At 40.8% G+C, this 19,391-nt stretch overlaps 1 protein-coding gene across 1 annotated transcript in view; it reads right to left on the minus strand.

Annotated features, from left to right (window-relative positions):
• LOC137248431 (zinc finger protein 107-like) overlaps nt 1-19,391 on the minus strand; it is a 106,516-nt gene that overhangs the window by 23,893 nt on the left and 63,232 nt on the right. Inside the window, exons 7-9 of the mRNA XM_067779369.1 lie at nt 11,246-11,970; nt 11,040-11,186; nt 10,773-10,976 (exon numbers count right to left, since the gene is read on the minus strand). Coding sequence (XP_067635470.1) covers nt 10,773-10,976; nt 11,040-11,186; nt 11,246-11,970 — 1,076 coding nt within the window. The remainder of the gene's footprint in view (nt 1-10,772; nt 10,977-11,039; nt 11,187-11,245; nt 11,971-19,391) is intronic.

Consider the following 19,391-nt stretch of genomic DNA (forward strand, 5'->3'; position numbering starts at 1 on the left):
AGAGGAGACTTATTTTATGTATTTAGTTTTTATTAATTATTGAACCCTCAGTATTCATCGCTTGCCTGTATGTACAAATATATATATATTTTTAAAACTCATTCTAAGGAAATAGAAATATGTAAGCAATGTGATAAATGAAATCAGTTTTTTTTATATAGTATTTGTAAGATTTGCCTTATTTTTTTAATTAAGTACCTTGAAAAATATGTAAAAAATTGTATTGGGGTAAAAGCTACCCCACGAATGTAGCTGAGGGTTAATAAAATGAATTTGTAAACAAATAAAAGATTTTGCTGGTTTTTTGGGGGGTGAAAATTATTGAAAAGATTCATAAAGCTTATAAATATTTTCATTAAAGTCTATGAAAAAATACATTAAAATCTACGAATTAATGCATATACAATATGAATATGTTCATTAAAATCTACGGATAAATTCACAAAATCTATGAAAAATGTCATTAAATTTTATGAACCCGTTCATAATATTTTTATGAACAGCGTTCGTTAATTTCTTTCATAATCATAAATAACGTTCATAAATTTTACAATTTATGAATATCGATCATTAAATTATTATGATTTTGTTCGTTGGCACGTTTTTAATGAATGTTTTCATTGAAATCAATGTACAAATTCAATGAATTTATGAACGTTTGCGCTCCGTGTATGCTCAAGTTCAGTGGTGATGATATATCTGTGACGATGGGACATTTTCTTCAAGATTTCGAAGAAATAATGGAGTCGTCAAGAATAGACGAACGATTTAAATTGCTGGCTTTTCGTCGCTGCCTGGTGGGAACAGCCAAAGTTTACCTTACCACCACCAAAGAAAGCATTAAGCTATGCCGAGTTAAAAAATGCCCTTACGGCGGAATTTGACGTGCCGACACAGAAGAACGAAGTTTATAAGATGTTGGCAAGACGCAAGTGGGACAAAAAGAGCGAGTCATTACATTGTTACGTTCTATTGACCCAGGCAATAGGAAAACGGGCAAACATATACGAAACAGAAATCATCGATTTCATAATAGACGGTATAGGCAATGTAGTGCCAAATGCACATCTACTGTTACCGGCCAAAACACTTGATGAGTTGAAGGTATTAGTGAGCCGTTTTAAAAGAAAATATTTCACAGTAGAACCAGACTAATATTTGTTAGAAATTAAGTTATACTGTATCGAGGTCGATTACAGTGTCAGATTGGCCGAGCGGTAACTCTGAACACAAATAGCGAATTGTATTAGATTAGGTATTAGATTAAGAAATGTACGATAGTGAAGATAAAAATTAAGTTATAATGTATCAAGGTCAATACAGTGCGAGCTGTAACTCTGAACACAAATAGCGAATTGTATCATATTAAGAAATGTATGACAGTAAAAATAGAAATTAAGATAATGTATTGAGGTCCATACAGTTTCAGGCTGGCCGAGTTGTAAGATCATAAATAAAACCATGTCAACTAATTAATAGAATAAGCAAAAATACATCACTGTAAATGAAGAAAAGGGAAGCATTGCTACAACAACAACAACAACAAAAAGGGAAGATGGTGGACTTCTGGTTCATTACTGGATTGACGACTGAAGAATAAAGTATTAAGATAATTAATCCGGACGTTTCTGCTGTTTTATTAACCATCGAAGGTAGAAATTACATATTAAGAATAGATTAACCCTCTGCAACTGACGTCGTAGCCTGATAGACACCGCAAATCAACACTCAGAGCATATCTTGGTAAAAATTTAACCTATGCTCTCTATACTCTCTTTACCTTTCGTATTAATATTTCTACTTCGCTCAGTGCGAAAAGTAACGAGGGCAACACACGTGTGTAGCTAAGCGAAAAAGTGTATGTGATACCTCCACGTCAGTATTTGTGTAAGGATTTGGCAGACCACCAGGTCAGTATAATTGTGATATTTCATAGTGTCCTACAGACCTCATATCAGCTACATCGTAAAATTATCATAGTGGCTCTCGGACCTCCCGACAGTAAATTTGTAAATAATGCGGCTATATCATCGTTTTAAAATTTTCAGTCATAAGCTCAGACGCAATAAGTCCTTTAAAAGAACTTCAGCCGGAACGTTTAAAAGCAGCGAGGAGCAAATAACTGGCTTGGCTCGAGCAAATAGATGAAGAAGAGCACTTTAGCGAGGACGATGATATACAAGATCCAAATTTCGAATCAGAACAAGTAACATTTGATGACGACGAAATTTCTTTGTACCGGAGCGACTCGGCATTTTTCCCGACCAAGGACTGTCATTTCAGTGTGACCCCATCTAATTTGTTTCGTCCCTCCCACAAATTGTCATCCTCCCAGCAGCTCCTTGCAGCAGGACTGCTCCATATTCTCTTACTCCGGGAAGGTATCGAATCCAATCCGGGTCCGTCTCCTGACCCCGGTCCTGAGAAATGGTTTTGCTGCATCTGCCGGAAAAGAATCTTTTTAGGACGGTCATACTCTGTTCAGTGTGTCTCGTGCAAGGGATGGTTGCATCGGACAGGTTGTTCTGGGCTTGATCCCAAAACCCGACGTCCACGTAACTTTTATAAATCTTTTGTGGCTCCTTGCCCGTAGTCTACGTCTAAGCGCCCCCCCCCCCCCCCCCCCACTACATTCCAGCAGCCCCGCTGCTCAGCAAACCAAAACAAGTACCCGCTGCTGCTCGCGGCCCACGGCGCCAACAACTCAAACAGCTGCTACCACTCATAACTACAATCTTCGTTGTAGAGTCGGAAGCAATGCTGAGCAACAGCCCCTGCCCCCGTCTTCCCCCCCCCCCCCCCTCTTTTCCGCCAGCAATCGTGTAGGTCAGGGAAACAGACTCTTAGTCCCTACCTCCGTTTGCACCGTTTGCCAGCACAGAATATATATGTTTGCGACATCCGCCCAATGCAGCTCCTGCCTTGGGTGGTGCCACTTCCCTAGATGTTCTGGTCTCCGCGACGGCAACCCCCCGACGGGTTTCATCGCGCCATGTTACCAGGTCGCAAACCCAAATCATCCGGGTACCCCAATGCTTGCCCAAGGACGCCCAGTCCTAGGGCCACAACAGCAATTGCGTCCTGGCCTTCCCCAACCCAGGCGTAGTCACCCGTCACTTACCCCCAGAGTGGCGACGTCTCCCCTTATGCACTTCAGAATTCTGCAGTTAAACTGTAATGGACTAACTGGGAAGATTACGGAGATAGTCGATTTCATGAAGCGGCACAACATCCGCATTGCTGCGATTCAAGAGACTAAACTCACAGCAATATCTGCATTGCAGACCTGCTCTTGGTATAACGTCCACAGGAAAGACCGCGAGGCGGTCTCGCGTTTATCATACACCACTCTGTACAATATTGTATATTTGATCCTGGCATCGACCGCAGGGACAATGTCTTAGAACGTCAAGGCCTATCTGTCCGGTCAGGCGATGCAAACCTAGAAATCATCAACATCTACATCCCTCCTGCCACCTGTTGCCCCAGTGGACACCGCCCTAATATCAGGGCCTTACTCACTGGCAACAATCGCATTATCTTAGGCGATTTCAATGCCCATCATGATCTATGGCATTCAAACTTGCGGGCGGACAGTAGGGGTGAGATGTTGGCAGATCAAATAGAAGAAACGACGTTCTGCACAATAAACGGAGACGCCCCCACACGTATGATAGCAAGCTGTCACAGCTCGCCAGATATCTCAATCGTGAGCGCAGAACTCGTAAACTGCGTCAACTGGCAGCCGATGGTAACATTGGCATCCGACCACCTGCCCATACTTATTTCGCTTGAGCGTAACGCCGACTTCATCGTCACTGAAAAACGCACTTTCATAAACTTCAAAAAAGGAAAGTGGGAAGAATATAAATCCTTTACAGACAGCCGCCTAGCTGCCCTCCCTATCCCCGCCAAGGGGAGCGTGCCTTCCGCAAGGTCATTAAATCCGCCTCGGCACATTTCATTCCCGCCGGGAGAATTCCCGAAATCCGGCCCCCCTTCCCGGCGGAGGCCGCAAACTTAGCGAGAGAACGTGACCTTATAAGACAGCTTCACCCAGGCGACCCCCAAATAAGGGATATAAACCAACGCATCAGATTGCTTGTAGATGAACACAAGCGGGCGAAATGGGAGGAGCACCTAAGAGGTTGTAACCTCTCTACCGGTGTGGGTAAACTTTGGTCCACCGTAAAATCCCTATCGAATCCGACTAAGCACAAAGACAAAGTTTCCATCGCCTTTGGCGACAAAGTGCTGTCGGACGCGAAAAAATGCGCGAGCGCTTTCTGCCGACAATATATAATGCATCCTACGGTCGACAAAGATAGACGGAGAGCCAATAGACGCGCACATAAACACAAATTCAGCGCGTCACCAATCACCATCACCGCTAAAGAGGTTGAGGACGCCATTGGTCGTGCTAAACCATCCAAAGCAGTGGGCCCAGACGGCATAGCCATGCCGATGCTTAAAAACCTAGGGAAAATGGGGTTCAAATATTTAGCGCATATCTTCAATCTGGCTCTTTCCACCTTTGTCATACCTGAGAAATGGAAAATGGCCAAGGTGGTCCCGCTACTAAAGTTTGGGAAACCAGCTAACATAGGTGAGTCGTATCGTCCGATATCTCTCCTATCGCCAGTGACAAAGACGCTTGAAGCCATTTTGCTCAGCATGGCTTCAGAAAACTCCATAGCACTACCACCGCGCTGAATGCCATTAGCACCCAGATAAATTGCGGTTTAAATCAATACCCCCACCATAGAACAGTACTCGTAGCGCTAGACCTATCAAAAGCTTTTGATACGGTCAACCATGGCTCGTTACTGCAGGACCTGGAAGGGTCTACCCTTCCCCCATGTCTTAAAAGGTGGACCGCAAATTATCTGGGTGGTCGGCAGGCATCGGTGCAATTTAGAAACGAAACATCAAAACCAAGGAGAATTAAACAGGGGGTGCCACAGGGTGGTGTCCTATCCCCACTTTTGTTTAATTTCTACATATCTAAGCTACCTTCACCACCGGAAGGAGTCACAATCGTTTCCTACGCCGATGACAGCACAATAATGGCCACAGGCCCAGGCCCAAAGATCGATCCCTGATCTCTCCAGTTTTTTCACCTCGCGAAACCTGGCATTATCACCGACTAAATCTTCCGCGACCTTATTTACAACATGGACGCCCCAAATGTCGACCATTTTGAACATCCACGTCGATGGCACTACGCTACCGACTGTCCGACACCCCAAAATCTTGGGTGTGACGTTTGATCAGGATCTACATTTTGGTGAGCACGCAGCCGCAAGCCGAGAATTCAGAGCCGTAACAAAATCCTCAAATCCCTCGCTGGAAGTACTTGGGGAAAAGATAAAGAAACGCTCATGACTACATAAAAAGCAATTAGCCAGCCGATTACGTGCTACGCGTCACCCATATGGTCGCCAAGCCTAAAAATCACCCACTGGAAGAAACTACAGGCCTGCCAAAATACTGCTCTCAGAATCGCCACGGGCTGTCTTCTTATGTCCCCAGAACACCATCTGCATAATGAGGCGAGAATACTCCCCATCAGGGAGAGAAATGAGATGCTGAACAAACAGTTCCTGTTAAATACCCAGAAACCTGGGCATCCCAACAGACATCTGATTGATGAACCAGCACCGCCTAGGGGCTTAAGGAGTCATCTCCGTAAGCATTTTGAGGAAATACGGCACCTGAGAACCCAGCCGTATGAAGTGAAAAAACACAAGCAGGTCCTTGGTGAACTCCATAAACAGGCGTCGGACCTTTATGCCGGGAATTGCCCGGTGAATCCAGTACTTAACGAAAATTATCCAAATCTTGCGGAAGAGGAACGCATACTCCCCAGGGAAACGCGTGTCACTCTTGCTCAACTTCGTTCTGGATACTGTAACAGGTTAAACTCTTACCTATCCAGAATCAACCCCGACATACAAAATGTATGCCCCGCTTTCAATGTGTCCCCACATGACACCAACCATCTCTTCAATTGTAATGTGGAACCAACGCCTCTAACACCCCTTTCCTTATGGTCCACCCCTGTTGAAACGGCAAGTTTCCTTGGACTCCCGTTAGAGGATATTGATGACAATTTGTGATCGGTCGCGGCTATTAGGTGGGGCAAGCATTGCTACAACAACAACAACAATAACGAAATTTCTTTGGAAGCAGAAACTCAAGGAGAATCTAATGAATTTACGGAAGAATCGATAGGTGATCATTGTATATATATTTTATATTATGCTCGATATGATAGGGATTAACTGTTATGTTGCATACCAAGCTTGTGAAAACAGGGATCCCAAAATGAGAATGAGTGATTTTTTATTAAATATGGCTCAAGAAATGGTGCCAGATCACTTAAAACCACGAGTATATAACGGCAGACTACAAAAGGAATTGCTCTTGACTATAAGTCGAGCCTTGGCAAGAAGAGATTTGCCCCCCTCCACCTCCAAAAATTTCGCTGGGCTCCATCAGTGGTAGGAAATTATGACATATATGCCCACCTTAAATACAAAGGAAAACGAAATACAGCTGCTGTTATTGCATAAACCCTATTTGTTGGCAGTGTTCTAGTCCCCTCTGCGAAAACTGCCTACAAAAAATGTAAAATTTCCAGACTGCATAAAAGGAAATCTAACAACAGGATGTAGCTAAAAATGGAGACTGAATTTATTTAATAAGTATTTTTAAATATACGGGGCATAGTTTCTCAATTTTTTGAGAACTTTGGCTTTATTTTTATTTTTGTTGAGTGCATTGTATTGTTTTGTTGTTTTTATGAAACTGAATGAAATAAACCGTATTTGTTAAAATAATTATTTTCTTTAAAAATGTAATATTAGGTTGGATTAACAAATATTTTTTGTTCAAGAAAATATAACCATGAAAACTGCAAAAAGAATTTTTAATAAATATAAGCATTTTAAAATTGAGGTTTGATGGACCTCACATCAGTTAAATTGTTAAAATTTGATCACGTCAGCTGCAGAGGGTTAAATAATTTGGGAACAATTTAAACAACGTGACATCAGGACGGACAAGGCGACAGCTGTTTCGATTATACCTTGTAAATCAAATCTCTTCAAAGCCTTTTCTCCCGGGACAGATTTGTAAAGTGGGTAAGGGGTATTATGGTCTAGAAGGTTCAATATTGAATATGTTCTGAGATGGTCGGCCTAGTACCTAAATGGCGTTTGTTACCGGAACATACCGGATCTATATCCGGCAAAGGATCATCAGCATTGATAACACTCCTCAAAACTTTCTGGGAGTGTCTTCATCGCTACAACAAAAGCAGAAGCAACAACTACAACCAAAACCAAACAACAACTAAGTTGTAAAGTTTAACCCGATTGCGTTTCTTGCACATTTTATTCTATATATATTTTTTCCACAGTACATACTTTGTATGTGATCATGTGTTAAAGTTATGCTTGTTGGTAAGGCGGTTTCAAAGAAACTGGGATTTTTTTTTTCTTTGTTCTATTTATAGAGCTACAAAGAATTAACCAATGTTGTCTATTTGTATGAATTATGCGGGGGTTGTCCTTATTGATTTTTTTAATGTACGAAAACATTTATTTGAGGCAATTTTTAATTTATAATTCATTTCTGTCGGCCACCGTGGTGTGATGGTAGCGTGCTCCGCCTACCACACCGTATGCCCTGGTTTCGCACCCCGGGCAAAGCAACATCAAAATTTTAGAAATAAGGTTTTTCAATTAGAAGAAAATTTTTCTAAGCGGGGTCGCCCCTCGGCAGTGTTTGGCAAGCACTCCGGGTGTATTTCTGCCATGAAAAGCTCTCAGTGAAAACTCATCTGTCTTGCAGTTCGGAGTCGGCATAAAACATGTATATAGGTCCCGTCCGGCCAATTTGTAGGGAAAATCAAGAGGAGCACGACGCAAATTGGAAGAGAAGCTCGGCCTTTGATCTCTTCGGAGGTTATCGCGCCTTACATTTATTTTTTTTTTTTATTTAATTCATTTAATAATTTGGGAAAAATTTAAACAACGTGACATCAGGATGCACAAGGCGAAAGCTGTTTCGATTATACCTTGTAAATCAAATCTCTTCAAAGCCTTTTCTCCCGGGACTGGGATTTGAACCCGCACTCCTACGATGCTTGAAGTGTTACAAACGCATTCAGCCCATATATATAATACTTCTATATCAATACCTTCCTATCTTCCTAATGTGCAAATTTTCTGTCAATCATTATTTGCTAAAACTGTGCAAATGTATGTTCTGCGCATGCGCGGGCTTTGTTAGTGTTAGTGAATTGTAGTAGCGTGTGTAAAAAAAGTATTAAAGGGGTTACACGGGTCACTATCCCCTTTACCCATCTTCAGTTTGTTCGATTAAACAACGAAATGGCCAACAAATACAATACAAGGCTTGATGTATTTAATAATATCAATTTTGTAAATTTTTTTCTAACATACTCTTGTTCGTCCGTGCTTTTTTCGTTTCAAAAAACAAACGAATATCCAAATAAACACTTATTACTTCCTTACACAGCTATGTCCGGTGATTATTAAGGATGTCATTGCTAAATAAATTTTCGATGGCTATGTGATCGTCCATGATACTATTGGTGAATGCATCACTTGTAAATTTTTATTTATTAAACTTAATTTTGAATTTCCAATTGGGCATGCCTTGAGAACTTGTCTTAAAGCTTTCTCTGACACTATACAAATATTACCTACGTCCACAGCCCACAACGGACCTTTATTTTTGTGCGCTGAAAGTAAAGGCATTTCTTCACCAATCAATTGCCCTTGACATGTGGACCATTTCATTTTCTTTTGGGCCTTCCAAGCAACATAGCCAGCAATATAACGAACAACATTGTCCACATACACATCGTATTAACATAAACATTTGCTAACTCGAAATTTATTACCTCGTTATTTTTTTAAGGATACTAGTAGACGCTGATGATGCCCTTAGAATGGATTCGCCGTCGAAGGTACAATTCCCACTTTCAGTGGCACTTAACTCGTGCCTTACTAAGAGTCGTCTATATGCACTTTTAAACTGAACTGCGTTGGGATTGTTGTTGAAACCCCCTCTTACCCTAACTGCACCAAAAGAGGTTTCCAGGAAGTCTTGTGAAAGCTTATAAGTTAAAAGGTATGTCATGCCAACATTTTTAAGCTTCTCAAATAGTGGAAAAATATTTCTTAAAGCAACGATCATACCAACAAATCCTGTTTTCCGGTCAGATTCAACCAGAAAGGTACCATTAGCATCTCGCAATGAAGCGATATATTCCTCGAGTCCCTGCGCGTGCGTCTTTAAATTACAATATGATATGAAAATTTTATAATACTAATGGAAAACAAAACTTACTTTTTCATTTGGAGAACGAAATAGCCTAATGTACAATATTGATAGAAGCAAGACGGCTTATTGAAATATACGTATATTTAAGGCCCTTTTTTACAAAAATTTAACGACAGCCTTGAGATTTTGTCTCCTTCTCTCGTTGTATATCTGTACTGTAATGTTTGACAGGCTGCACAGTTCAGTAGTAGTGATATAGAAGTATTACATATATGATTCAGCCACGTCATGCCTTAGTTGTTGTAAAGTGCGGGTTAGGGGTGTTATGGTCTAGAAGGTTCAATTTCAAATTGAATATGTTCTGAGATGGTCGGGCTAGAACCTAAATGGTGTTTGTTACTGGAACATACCGGATCTACATCCGGCAAAGGATCATCAGCATTGATAACACTCCCCAAAACTTTCTGGGAGTGTCTTGATCGCTAAAACAAAAGCAACAACTACAACCAAAACCACTACCTCTTATATTAGAGCCAGTCACTTTTGTCTTAGGAGTACGTATCTATGTATATCATTAAATCTATATATATCAACCTGTATACGTATGAGCACTTAGCGGTGAATATGACAAATTCAGCCAACAAAAAAGGAATCTTACAGGATAATTATCAGTTATTTTATCTGAATGGCGGCCACCGTGGTGTGATGGTAGCGTGCTCCGCCTATCACACCGTATGCCCTGGGTTCAACTCCCGGGCAAAGCAACATCAAAATTTTAGAAATAAGATTTTTCAATTAGAAGAAAATTTTTCTAAGCGGGGTCGCCCCTCGGCAGTGTCTGGCAAGCGCTCCGATTGTATTTCTGCCATGAAAAGCTCTCAGTGAAAACTCATCTGCCTTGCAGATGCCGTTCGGAGTCGGCATAAAACATGTAGGTCCCGTCCGGCCAATTTGTAGGGAAAAATCAAGAGGAGCACGACGCAAATTGGAAGAGAAGCTCGGCCTTAGATCTCTTCGGAGGTTATCGCGCCTTACATTTTTTATTTATTTTATCTGAATTCCCCTTCAAGCATCTTGCGTCCTAATGAAACTAGTTTTCTGGAAGAATTTTAGTATGTGAAACGTGACATTGGGCATCATCAACATGGAAACGACAGCAGACTTTCAATAAATGGCTCTTCCTGAAAAGCATGGCTTCATTTGAATTAAATAAAGCAATTTGTGAGTTTAGAGGCAAAGCTGGAGAAATAATAAAACCAAATTCGTGCGGAAGCATTTATCGGCTTAAATTGCCAATTTCCCGAATATTCGGTAATTGTTTGCAAACAAGTCTCTCACGAGACTGCATTAACTGTGCCACACGATTTCGAAATTTGCTGAAAATTATCAGAAACAATTGCAATTTTGTGAAACGTAAGTGACGCTGGATATGGCCTTAAGTAATTGGTACTTACGCCAAGTTTTTTGTTATCTCCTTTGTTTCCACTTTATTTATGTTTTCATCCCAATCAAATGACACATTTTCAGCAACTCCTTTAACATCGTTTTCTGAAATATCACGTTGTTGTAATAATCTATCGTGCCGCTTCAAATGGCTTTGCAAATAACGACGTTGTTTGAAAGTTTTATTGCATATACGGCAGGTAAGGTTGGACAAGCTATACAATTTAAAATCATAAGTATGTAGTTGGAAATATTTTACTAAAACAATTAGTTCTTACGCCAAGTTTACTCTTTTCCTTTTTCTTTTAACATCATTGTTTGAGATTTTACGGTGTTCCAATAATTTATCGTGCAGCTTTAAATGATTTTGCAAATAACGACGCTGTTTAAAATTTTTTTTGCATATATGACAGGTAGGCTTCGAGCTATAAAATTTTGAATCATAGGTATATGGAAAATATTTACTTAAGCAATTGGAACTTACTCTGAATTTACTCTTGCCTCCTTTGTTTCCACTTTATCTATAATCTCTTCGCAATCATATGTCGATTTTATAACAATTTCTTTAAAATCACTCTCTGACGTTTTACAATGGTTATCCAAATTTTGCAAAGGATCATCAGAAATAGATTGTACAGCTTCCACTAGGGTTTTTATAGATTCAAACACCATTATCTGTCCATTGTTTTTTCGCAGGGAAATTTTATTTGTGCCAATTTTATATTTCACCAATGGCTCTGTTATGGTTCTTTCAGCGATCCATTCACGCATTTGTCGATCAGATTGTTCGCACATCTGTTGGAACCGATAAAAGCTATGTAATTCTTGCAAGCATTTACAGCAAATTTTCTTTGGGAGCTCGTCACTTTGCTGCACTTCTAATATTTGAGGTATTGTCTTAGAAAGAATATCAACTATTCGTAACGCTCCAAATTCCTCAATCGTATCAAAGATAGATTTCCACTCTTCTTGCTTTGATTTGGAGTCTACTGATGATATTTCAAGTAGTTCATGCATACAAGTACGGCACAACCTATCGAAACTTTGCTCATTTTTTATATCCATATTAGCAGTCACTTCACATGAATTTTTAGAAAAACGAATGAAATCAAAACTTTTCCAAAAAAGCAGGTGAATCGAAGAGTAAATATTACTCCAAGCGGACGTACACAAGGTAGGGATGTGCGATATCACATCGGGCATCAGTGTCTAATATTATCGATATTTTTTTCCGATATGATATATATAGCCACTACTTTGGTGGATTTAAAAAAAAAATAACGTAAATAAACGTCCCTACAAAAAAGTTGAGACAACATCCCGGAAAATGGCCAGGGTGGTACCGCTACCAAAGAGGATAATTTATGATAAGAGAAGTCACTCGTTACTCGCAGCCATTTGCTCGATGTTTTTAAGAGGTAGTCGCTGGTTTTTTCTTGGGCGAGGTGTGCATAAAATGTCTTCTAAACATTTTCGGGGGATATTTGTGTTTATTTTTCCGAATGTATATAATTATTTCATCCATTCTGTTTCCAAAAATAACAGTTGCGATAAATGCGAGACAATTCAAAAATGTCCCTCTTAGAAAACATTCGGCATCAATTTTTCGATTTCCAGCGATTGGGGTTCTTCCGTTTGGTCGTCAAACAATTCTGGTAACACTATGGACACATTCAGTCTACGTGAGGTCTTTATTGACCGGGCAGTTCAACCCATACCTATGATACATTTTAATAACTGACTGACTGTTCAAAAAAATAAAAAAAAAATGTAAGACGCTATAACCTCCGAAGAGATTTTAGGCCGAGCTTCTCTTCCAATTTGCGTCGTGCTCCTTTTTTTAATTTTTTCCTACAAATTAGCGGGAGGGGACCTACTTGTTTTATGCCGACTCCGAACTGCATCTGCCAAGGAAAATGAGTTTTCACTGAGAGCTTTTCATGGCAGAAAGACACTCGGAGTGCTTGCCAAACTCTGCCGAGGGGCGACCCCGCTTAGGAAAATTCTTCTACTGACTGTTCAGCCTTATATTATACACTGTGCGATAATAATGGAGAAAATAGATGTTTTTGTGCCCTTATTTTAAAAATTTTGTTTGAAAATGCTGCGATTTTTGAATGTTAAATGAACAACACAAACATTGTAAGGTAAACCTGTACTATGAACACAAAATAAATCTGTTTTCCTCAAATACTCCGTATGAATTTGCATGAAAGTTGTAATTGGCTGAATGATTTTTTTATATTAAAGTAAATTTCAAAGCAAAAATAAAGCTGATTCTTTAAAATAATACCAATAATAATATTATCTATACATGAGTTAACAGTTTGCGTTTGCTGTACTTTGGGTTTATTTATTCATTTAGTCTAGTAACAAAATGTTTAGTACATACAGTTATGAATAAATTACAGAGACCAGCTTAAATTAAGGTATGGAATATATTAGCAAACAGAATTTATATTATTACAGATTAAGTAGTTTTTTAGTATAAAGTGAAAAGCGTATTTTGAGTCCGAGAAATCAATATCCAAAACATTTGAGAAACAATTGATTTCTGATAGGGCTCTGTTAATAGGCGCTTTTGAGTTATACAGTTCTACTCAGCCCTATGAAAAAGATTTCAAAGCGGCGGAGGTTTCTACAGGGAGTATTTAAGCATAGTATTTCAGGAAGCAACGCGCAGTCAATTTTACCCGTAAAAATATCGAATATGAATAACGAGGCCAAAAGAGTTCGGCGGTTGTTTAGGGATAGTAAAGATAATAGTTGGCAACGAGACTCATAAGACGGGATCGGTTCAGAGAATCGTAATGAAGTAAGCGCGAAGCGCATAAAAATTTTTGAACCCGCTCCAGGCGATTGATGTGCACTGCGTGGTAATGCCGCCAAATGAAAGCCGCATACTCAAGTTGGGACCGCAGAAAGGACGAATATAAAACTTTGACTGTGTAGGTGTCCGAGAAGTTTGCCAAATGGCGTCTAACAAAAGCAAGCATTGAAAACGCATTAGAAATTGCGAAGCTGACGTGAGTGTTAAAATTAAACTTTGAGTCTAAGTATACACCCAAGTCTTTAACTTCAAGAGTCGTGCGAAAAAAAGTGTCTGCAATATGATAGGAGATATGAAGTGGCCTCAGTAGTTTACCATACGTCACAGTGTGACACTTAATTATATTAAGGAAGAAACGGTTTTTGACGCATCAGCTATAAAGGTTATTAATCTCAGATTGAAGAACAACGACATCATTATAACAACTGATCTCAGAATAGATCTTGAGATCATCAGCATAAAGCAGAAATTTGGTAGATGAGAAGCAAGAACTAATGTCACTAATGAACAAGATAAATAGTAGGTTGAACTGGCCGGTCCATGAGGACCTCACATAGACTGATTGAGTCCGTAGTGTTAAGATAAATAGTAAAGAGCCAAGAATACTATCCTGGGGCACTCCAGAGGTCACCCAAAATGGTTTCGAATAAGCATCGTCAATATTTACAGCATTACTTCTGTTGTACAGGTAAGATTTAATGCACTGTAGAAACGTATAGTGGAACCCAAGCAAGCTAATTTCGCAATTAAAATTTTATGAGAAATTTTATCGAATGCCTTGGAGAAGTCTAAGTATATTGTATCAACCTGAAAACCCCGCCTAAATGCCGTGTAACAATCCTCAGAAAAGACAGCGAGGTTCGGTATCGTGAATCTAGTCGGCACAAAACCATGTTGATTGGCGCAAATCATGTGTTTAATACTGTAACGAATTTACTGAAATTTCTTTTACTTGCAACCTACTAAATTCGAATCACTACACTGTTGAATAAAATAACTCCACTATTATATAGTGCAAAATGGTCTTTATTAAAGTACTTCACAATAACACTTATACTTCGCAACTGATAGCTTGCTTAAATCAAACTGATTGTCGTGCCTCTACTGCTGCTGCTTTTTATACTCTTCGATCTCTTTGTTCCATACTTCTAGGCGTTTCCAGAATTTACTTAGTTACTGCTATAAAATTATAACTACAGATGCACGATTTTATAGCTTCTCTCATACCCCATGCGCGTGTATATGTGAGTGATACTTGATTCGTTTATGTAGATACAAGTGACTGTCTGCTTTATTGTTGTTGTGGCTTCACTTACTTAGTGATGTGATCACTTAGTGTCACTAATATTCGTCACACTGCCCTCCACCTAAGTCTGATCGTCCCCATCAGACAAACCTCTCGATCTAAACGCTGCCAGCCTTTCCAAATGAACCACTTTCATTTTGGTTCATGGTTTGCCAATGGTTTGTATGCGGTACACTACATCGTTGATCCGTTTTACAACTTTGAATGGACCTTCCCAATTACACTGCAATTTCGGGGACAATCGTTTTTTTTCGTTGTGGGTTGTATAACAGCACCAAATATCCTTCCTGAAACCCTTCCGAATTAATTGCTTTATCGTATCTGGCTTTCATCTTGTCACTCATAATCTTTGCTCGTTGCCTTACCAGATCATGTATCACTCTCAGCTCTTCTTCCAAGACACCAGTAGATTTCTTGACATTTCTCTCCGCATTGGCATCTATCCCAAACCTCAAATCAGCTGGCAGTCGAAGATCATTGCCAAAAATTACCTTTGGCCCGTTGTCTCATGCACTGCCGATCGGTAAGCCATCAAGAATAATGATATGTGTGTATCCCACTCCTTATGGTTCTTGTCTACTACTTTCCTTAAATGCTCCTCCAATGTTCTTTTGAAACGTTCCACCATACCATCGGACTGAAGATGCAATGCAGTTGTCCGTGGTTTTCGAATGCCCAACTTCTTACACATTTCTTGGAACACAGCTGATTCAAAATTCCTGCCTTGGTCAGAATTTAACTCCATAGGTACACCATACCTTGCAACCCAATCGTTTGTAACCACTTCTGCTACTGTTTCCGCTTCTTGGCTTGGGATTGGGTATACCTCTAGCCATTTACTGAAATAATCCATTACCACCAGTACGTATTTGTTTCCGCGGTTGCTAGTAGGAAATGGACCTGCGACATCCATGACGATCCTTTCAAATGGTGCACCTGAAATATACTGCTTCATCTGGCCATGACTTCGTGTTTTGGGCCCTTTCGCTCTTTTGCAAACCTCGCAGTTGGCAATCCACTCGGTGACCGACTGAAGGCAACCAACCCAATACAATCTCTGCTTAATTTTCTCGAGCGTCTTAGTGATTCCAACATGACCTCCAGTTGGATCATTATGCAGCTCACTGAGCACGTCAGGAATCCTCTATCTGGGAGCAACTATCAGTTTCTTGTTGCATTGACCATCCTCACTCTCCCATACTTGATGCAAGCAACCGAATGTTAATTCTAAATTGTCCCACTATATCCAATATGACTTCGCAATGGGACTCTCTGCTGACATCTCCTCTCTGTTTGGTCTTTCGTTTCGATCCCTTGCATAACATGTGACAGATCTGTATCTTCTAGCTGACACTTTCTTAGTTGTTCCTTGTCCCATTCATCTGTACACGTTATATCCATTAGCCGGACATCTGTAATGTCTTCTTTAGCCCCGGCTTTTGAACAGTGCTTGCATTCCAAACTACATGGTCTTCGTGACATTGCATCGGCATTCCCATGGGTACTGCCTTCCGATGATCAATGGAAAAGTCATAGCTTTGTAGCCGCTGGATCCACCGTGCCAATTGTCCTTCCGGATTACGGAACTGCAGAAGCCATTTCAACGCTGCGTTATCTGTCCTGACGCGGAATCGCTGGCCGTAGAGGTATTTGTGAAAATGTTTAATGCACTCTACCAATGCCAACAGCTCTCTCCGTGTAACGCAGTAGTTCCTCTCTGGTTTCCCAATTGAACGGCTGTAATAATCAACTACCTTCTCCTGTCCATCAACCAGTTGTAACAAAACGCCTCCTATAGCATATCCGCTCGCATCTATATCTAGAATAAACGTTGCTCCTGGAATCGGATATGCCAACATTGGGGCAGTGCACAAACGCTCTTTCAATGTTTGGAAAGCTACTTCTTGCTCCTTCTTCCATTCAAAATCTTTATTTTTTCTTGTTAGCTCGTGGAGGCTATGGGCTACGCTGGCAAAATTTGGTACAAATCGCCGGTAATATGTGCACAGCCCAAGGAAACTTCTCAATTCATGCAGATTCTGTGGTCTTGGCCAATCCTTCACTGCTTCTATCTTTTCATTCGCGGTGCATATGCCCTCCGTCGTTACTTTATGACCCAAGTAATTAACTTGCTTCTTGAACAGAGAACACTTTTTGGGACTAAATTTCAGACCAGCACCAGCTATTCTTTGGAAAACCTCCTCCTCCGACGCTGAAGGCTGTTTTCTTTTTGTCTTCCTCCTTCACCTCCACTTGCCAGTGGCCACTTTTCAAGTCGTGTGGAAAACCATTTGGTACCAGAGAGCGAGTCCAAAGTGTCGTCAATTCTTGGCAATAGGTAGCTATCCTTTTTCGTCACGTCGTTCAACTTTCGGTAGTCCACGCAAAACCTCATTTTCCCATCCTTCTTCTTTACAAGTATCACCGGTGAGCCCCATGGACTAGCTGATGGTTCGATTACGCCGCTGTCGCTCATTTCTTGTACGTTTTGACTCACAACTTCCCGCTTCGCCAGTGGAACACTACGAGGAGCTTGACGTATCGGCCTCGCGTCTCCAGTGTCAATTTGATGTTTCACAACATTGGTGCGGCCTGGTTTGGAACCATCCTGGTCAAATATGTTCGCGTACTTTAGGAGCAGTTGTTTTGCCTTACTCTGATAGGCTTCCTCTAGCCCCTCCGTCCATGCCGTGATGTCATTTGAAAGATCAGTATTACTAGATGAAACGTGTTCCTGGAGCTGTTCACAGTTAATAACTACTTCAGCCTCTTTGCATCTTCCCAAAATAGCTCCTTTGGTCAGTTTTAGTGGTGACTTGAACTCATTGAGTACTCTTACCGGATACGTCCATCTTGTTTTGTTATATCCAGGGTTTTTCCTACAAGTACGTTCAGTGTTGATTTGTTTGCTGCTTCGACAACCCACAATCTGTTTGTCTCACAATCTCTATCAACCTTTGCCCAGATGACTGCTTCTGATTTTGGTGGTATTTGCTGACTCTCTTCCACCAGCACTCGATTACTGCTGTAGTCTCTCTCGTAGCCGAAATTACGTGGCACATCCATGTTCTTATATCGCATCGTCTTGTTTTGTATGTCGATCTTGATGCCTTGGTCGATTAAGAAGTCTACTCCAATTATGATTTCATCAACAATTTCTGCCCAATAAAATTGTGTAGTACCATGACGTTCCCAATTGCTACTTCACATGCTACTTCTGCAAATTACCTGGGTGTCCTCTCCCGTGGCTGTACGTAATCTTGCTCCAAACAATGGTCTTATCTTCTTGTTGACTAAATCTGATCGAATGATGGAATTATATGCACCCGTATCTACAGTCAGTAAACCTTCCTTTCCATCCACATGTCCTCCGACAGTAAGATTGTTTGACCTTCTTCCAATTTGCGAGATAGAGATTATGGGACATTCAATTGAAGGAGCCAGTTGTCGCCCCTTGCGCCTGACTCGCTGTAGTTTAACGATTGAGTAGATTTGGAGATTTCCTCATCTCCTTCAGCTCTGCGTTTACGGCGACCCACATTGTTGGAACTATTAGGGTTGGTACTGCAATAACGTGCAATGTGCCCTGGCTTTCCACACTTAAAGCATTTGACGGCACCATCGTTTTTATGCTGTGTTCCTTTTAATGCTTCCAAAATTGTGTATTTGCTGGCTCTCTTCCACCAGCACTCGCTTACTGCTGTAGTCTCTCTCGTAGCCGAAATTAAGTGGCACATCCATGTTCTTATATAGCACCGTCTTGGTTTGCATGTCGATCTTGATGCCTTGGTCGATTAAGAAGTCTACTCCAATTATGATTTCATCAACAATCTCTGCCACTATAAAAATGTGTAGTACCATGACGTTCCCAATTGCTACTTCACATGCTACTTCTGCAAATTACCTGGGTGTCCTCTCCCGTGTCTGTACGTAATCTTGCTCCAAGCAATGGTCTTATCTTCTTGTTGACTAAATCTGATCGAATGATGGAATGAGATGCACCCGTATCTACAGTCAGTAAACGTTCCTTTCCATCCACATGTCCTCCGACAGTAAGATTGTTTAACCTTCTTCCAATTTGCGAGATAGAGAGTATGGGGCATTCAATTGAGGGAGCCAGCTGTCGCCCCTTGCGGCTGACTCGCTTTAGTTTAACGATGGAATAGATTTGGAGATTTGCTCATCTCCTTCAGCTCTGCGTTTACGGCGACCCACATGTTTGGAACTATTAGGGTTGGTACTGCAATAACGTGCAATGTGCCCTGGCTTTACACACTTAAAGCATTTGACGGCACCATCGTTTTTATGCTGCGTTCCTTTTAATGCTTCCAAAATTGTGTCTACCCAGTCTGGCCTTTCCACTTCCACGCGATGAGCTTTGTATGCGGGCTTACTCAAAAGTGAGGCAGTTTGTGCATGGGATAGCGTTTCAGCAAATGTGAGTTTCGGATTCGCATATGTAGCTCGCTTCGTTTCGACGTCTCGTATGCCATT

The sequence above is a fragment of the Eurosta solidaginis genome, chromosome 4, assembly GCF_040869045.1.
Source record: "Eurosta solidaginis isolate ZX-2024a chromosome 4, ASM4086904v1, whole genome shotgun sequence".
Lineage (NCBI taxonomy): Eukaryota > Metazoa > Arthropoda > Insecta > Diptera > Tephritidae > Eurosta > Eurosta solidaginis.